Source organism: Microtus oregoni, unplaced genomic scaffold, assembly GCF_018167655.1.
Source record: "Microtus oregoni isolate MIOR12 unplaced genomic scaffold, Mior012 000056F_ref0000123, whole genome shotgun sequence".
Lineage (NCBI taxonomy): Eukaryota > Metazoa > Chordata > Mammalia > Rodentia > Cricetidae > Microtus > Microtus oregoni.
The window spans coordinates 1893579-1896524 of record NW_024543832.1 but is presented as its reverse complement, the minus strand read 5'-3'; the positions used below and the strand labels follow the sequence as shown (position 1 = coordinate 1896524).

At 34.7% G+C, this 2946-nt stretch overlaps 1 gene segment (V, D, J or C); it reads left to right on the top strand.

Moving 5' to 3' along the window:
* Window positions 1–1252: 1252 nt before the first annotated feature.
* On the top strand, window positions 1253–1932 carry LOC121438509. The segment is given in 2 exon segments: window positions 1253–1313; window positions 1439–1932. Coding segments are annotated over 2 exon segments (540 nt in total).
* Window positions 1933–2946: the final 1014 nt, after the last annotated feature.

The window sequence follows — 2946 nt, the reverse complement described above, 5'->3', positions numbered from 1 at the left end:
ATAGAAAGGTGCATTGGTAAAGAAATTTTAAAACTCAATACAGATGTTCTTAAAAATTAGAAATAAAATAATGTATTCAATTACACCACTAATAGTAAACTCACTGAAGGGCTATGAAAGTCACCACATTGTATTCACACCTCACTAATTGCAGAAATCCAAGGAACAGGTACAGTAAGTGGACAGCAAGGGCATTTTTTTTTTTGGTTTTCTCTCCTTAAAATGTTTTGCCTTTAAATGCAGAAAACAATCCAGACATACTATGGACTTGTTATGCTTTTCGCTGAAATTTCCAAAGCAAAATGGATATAGACCTGGAGTTATTTATTTAAACCTTAGTTACTTTCCTGGGAAAACAACAGAAACAGTAGTGCCATGATCTATAGGATTCAAAAGTCACAAGAAGTTGGTTTCTTTCAAAGAGAATAAATTCAACAAGTGAAAAATAATAATTCAAACATTCTCTGCTTGTGTAGTATGTCATGATTTCAAGATTCCTCATTCTGTGACTTATTGATCAAACACAATAGAATGTCATGTCTTCAAGGAGTGAAGATATATGGAAGGATATCTATGTGTGGCTTAGAGTCCAGACAGGAGACTTGTTGATTGTCGCAGATGTGGAAACTTTGCCTCTTAAAGGATCTTAAAATTAAAGGTAAATTCATTCAGAAGTATGATAAATACATAACACCAAAATGTTAAAATAGTCAAACAATTGTAAAATCGGATTTCAGTATGCTTTGTCACATATAAAAGGCTAATTCTGAAGAGCGGTCATATTTCTTCAATGTATATTTGTCAGAAAAGAGAATTAAGTCTAGGAATTTGTGCATTCTACACTACTGATCTAAGATTTTTAACAAATGTTCTAGATTTAATAATTCTATTCAACATTAATTGAGCTTTATATAAATTCTTTAAAAATATTCAAAATAATATTATATCTGTAATCACAGTTTTAGACATGGTTAAATCATAAAATTTAAAGAGTTAACACATCTACAAAGGATAAAATACATCATTGTAACTTTGTTATTGAAAACTAACTCATCTAGTTATTTTTGTGTTGTAAACTAAAACTGCACCCTCTATTGTTTCAACCCTAGAGCTGATTATATAGCAGGAAGGGAGAAATGCAAATTGTGCTCCTCCATCCTCATGAAAACTAGCCCAATCCTGACTCTGTCACTCCAGCAGGGGAGCCCAGTGCTGAGTTCCCCTTTCTTCCCATTGAGAGAACAACACTGAACACAGACCTCTCACCATGAAGTTGTGGCTAAAATGCATATTCCTTGTATATCTTTTTAAAGGTAATTTATGGGAAGAAGATATGCTGAGAGTGTGGGAGCATGAGTAAGAGGTGGGAATTAGTAAGAGGGATGGTGTGTGTGTGTGTGTGTTACATTTTCCTCACTGGAATTCTCTATTATTGAAGGTATCCAGTGTGAGGTGCAGCTGGTGGAGTCTGGAGGAGGCCTGGTGAAGCCTGATGGTTCCCTGAAACTCTCCTGTGTAGCCTCTGGATTCACCTTCAGTGATTATTATATGCACTGGGTCCGCCAGGCTCCAGGAAAGGGACTGGAGTGGGTTGCCGTTATTAGAAACAAAGCTAATGGTTACACAACAGAGTACAGTGCATCTGTGAAGGGCCGGTTCACCATCTCCAGAGATAATTCCAAAAACACTCTCTACCTTCAAATGAACAGTCTGAGATCTGAGGACACTGCTACTTACTACTGTACAAGAGGCACAGTGAGGGGCCTTCAATGTGAGCCCAGACACAAACCTTCATGCAAGATTGCTCAGGACCAAGAGTGGGAGGACAAGGCCAGAGAAACAGACAGGATGTTTATTGATCCATACACTAATTTCTCAGGAAAGTCGTCTAGAATTTATATGCTGTATCAACCACAGAAGTCTCTATGTTGAACAGTGGCAATTTTACAGAATGTCTGAGCTATGAGAAACTGTAAAGTGGGTGTAAATTTCTCTTTTCCAATAGCAAATTTAAGGAGACAAGAACAGAAGATATTAAAAACAGACATATTTTATTTGCATGCATGCATTGCATTTTGACATATTTCTTTGAAACTTGTTATGCCACATTTTAAGACTATAAACTTCTACAGTAGATGACACTTTTGGGTTTCTTTAAAAACACAGTACAGTTTTAATCTAAAGTACAACTTTGAGACTTAAAATAGATATTACAGCATTGCAATCCTCATATTTGAAATTTTTTGTATAATATAAAGCTATTACTTTAAACAAAATGTAAGAATAGTTATTTTTTTTAAATTCGGGTCATTTTACAAAACAATTTCATAAATTTTGATAAGTCCATTTGAGGTATTCTATGTACTACTAAGTAGACTAAAATAATTTTATAGTTCCATTTATGATGAACATTTTTACAGTGACATTGGAAAAACATAGAATTCTTCCACAGCTTTTACATAATTCAAAGACTTACTATTCATTGTGAAAATTTCTTATTTCCACACTACCTTTAAATTGTGTCATTAGCTTATAGTCCTTAACTTAGTATTAAGTAAAATTAATAACTCCTTCACAAATTGTTTTCCTCAAAGGAGAATAAGTTTAGTGACCAGAGAGACATATTTTTAGCATTAGGCAAAGAAGACCAAGGATAATTTTATGTTTTCCAAATGGCTTTGCTTTTGCTTTCTTTGGCAGTTTAAGGCAACTGTTGAATTTGAGCTTTGTAAAATTTAATAGACCTTTTATCTTGGTCTGGAATGGCTGGAATGGTTCCAAATAGATTATTTGTAACTACTTTTTTTGGGGAGGGGTTGTTTAAAATGTTTTATTTTTTTTTCTTTTTTTATTGAGAAAAGGAGAAAAAAAAAACAAGTTTCCACCTCCTCCCAGCCTCCCATTTCCCTCCCCCTCCTCCCCCCCTACGCCCCCTCCTCCCACCCT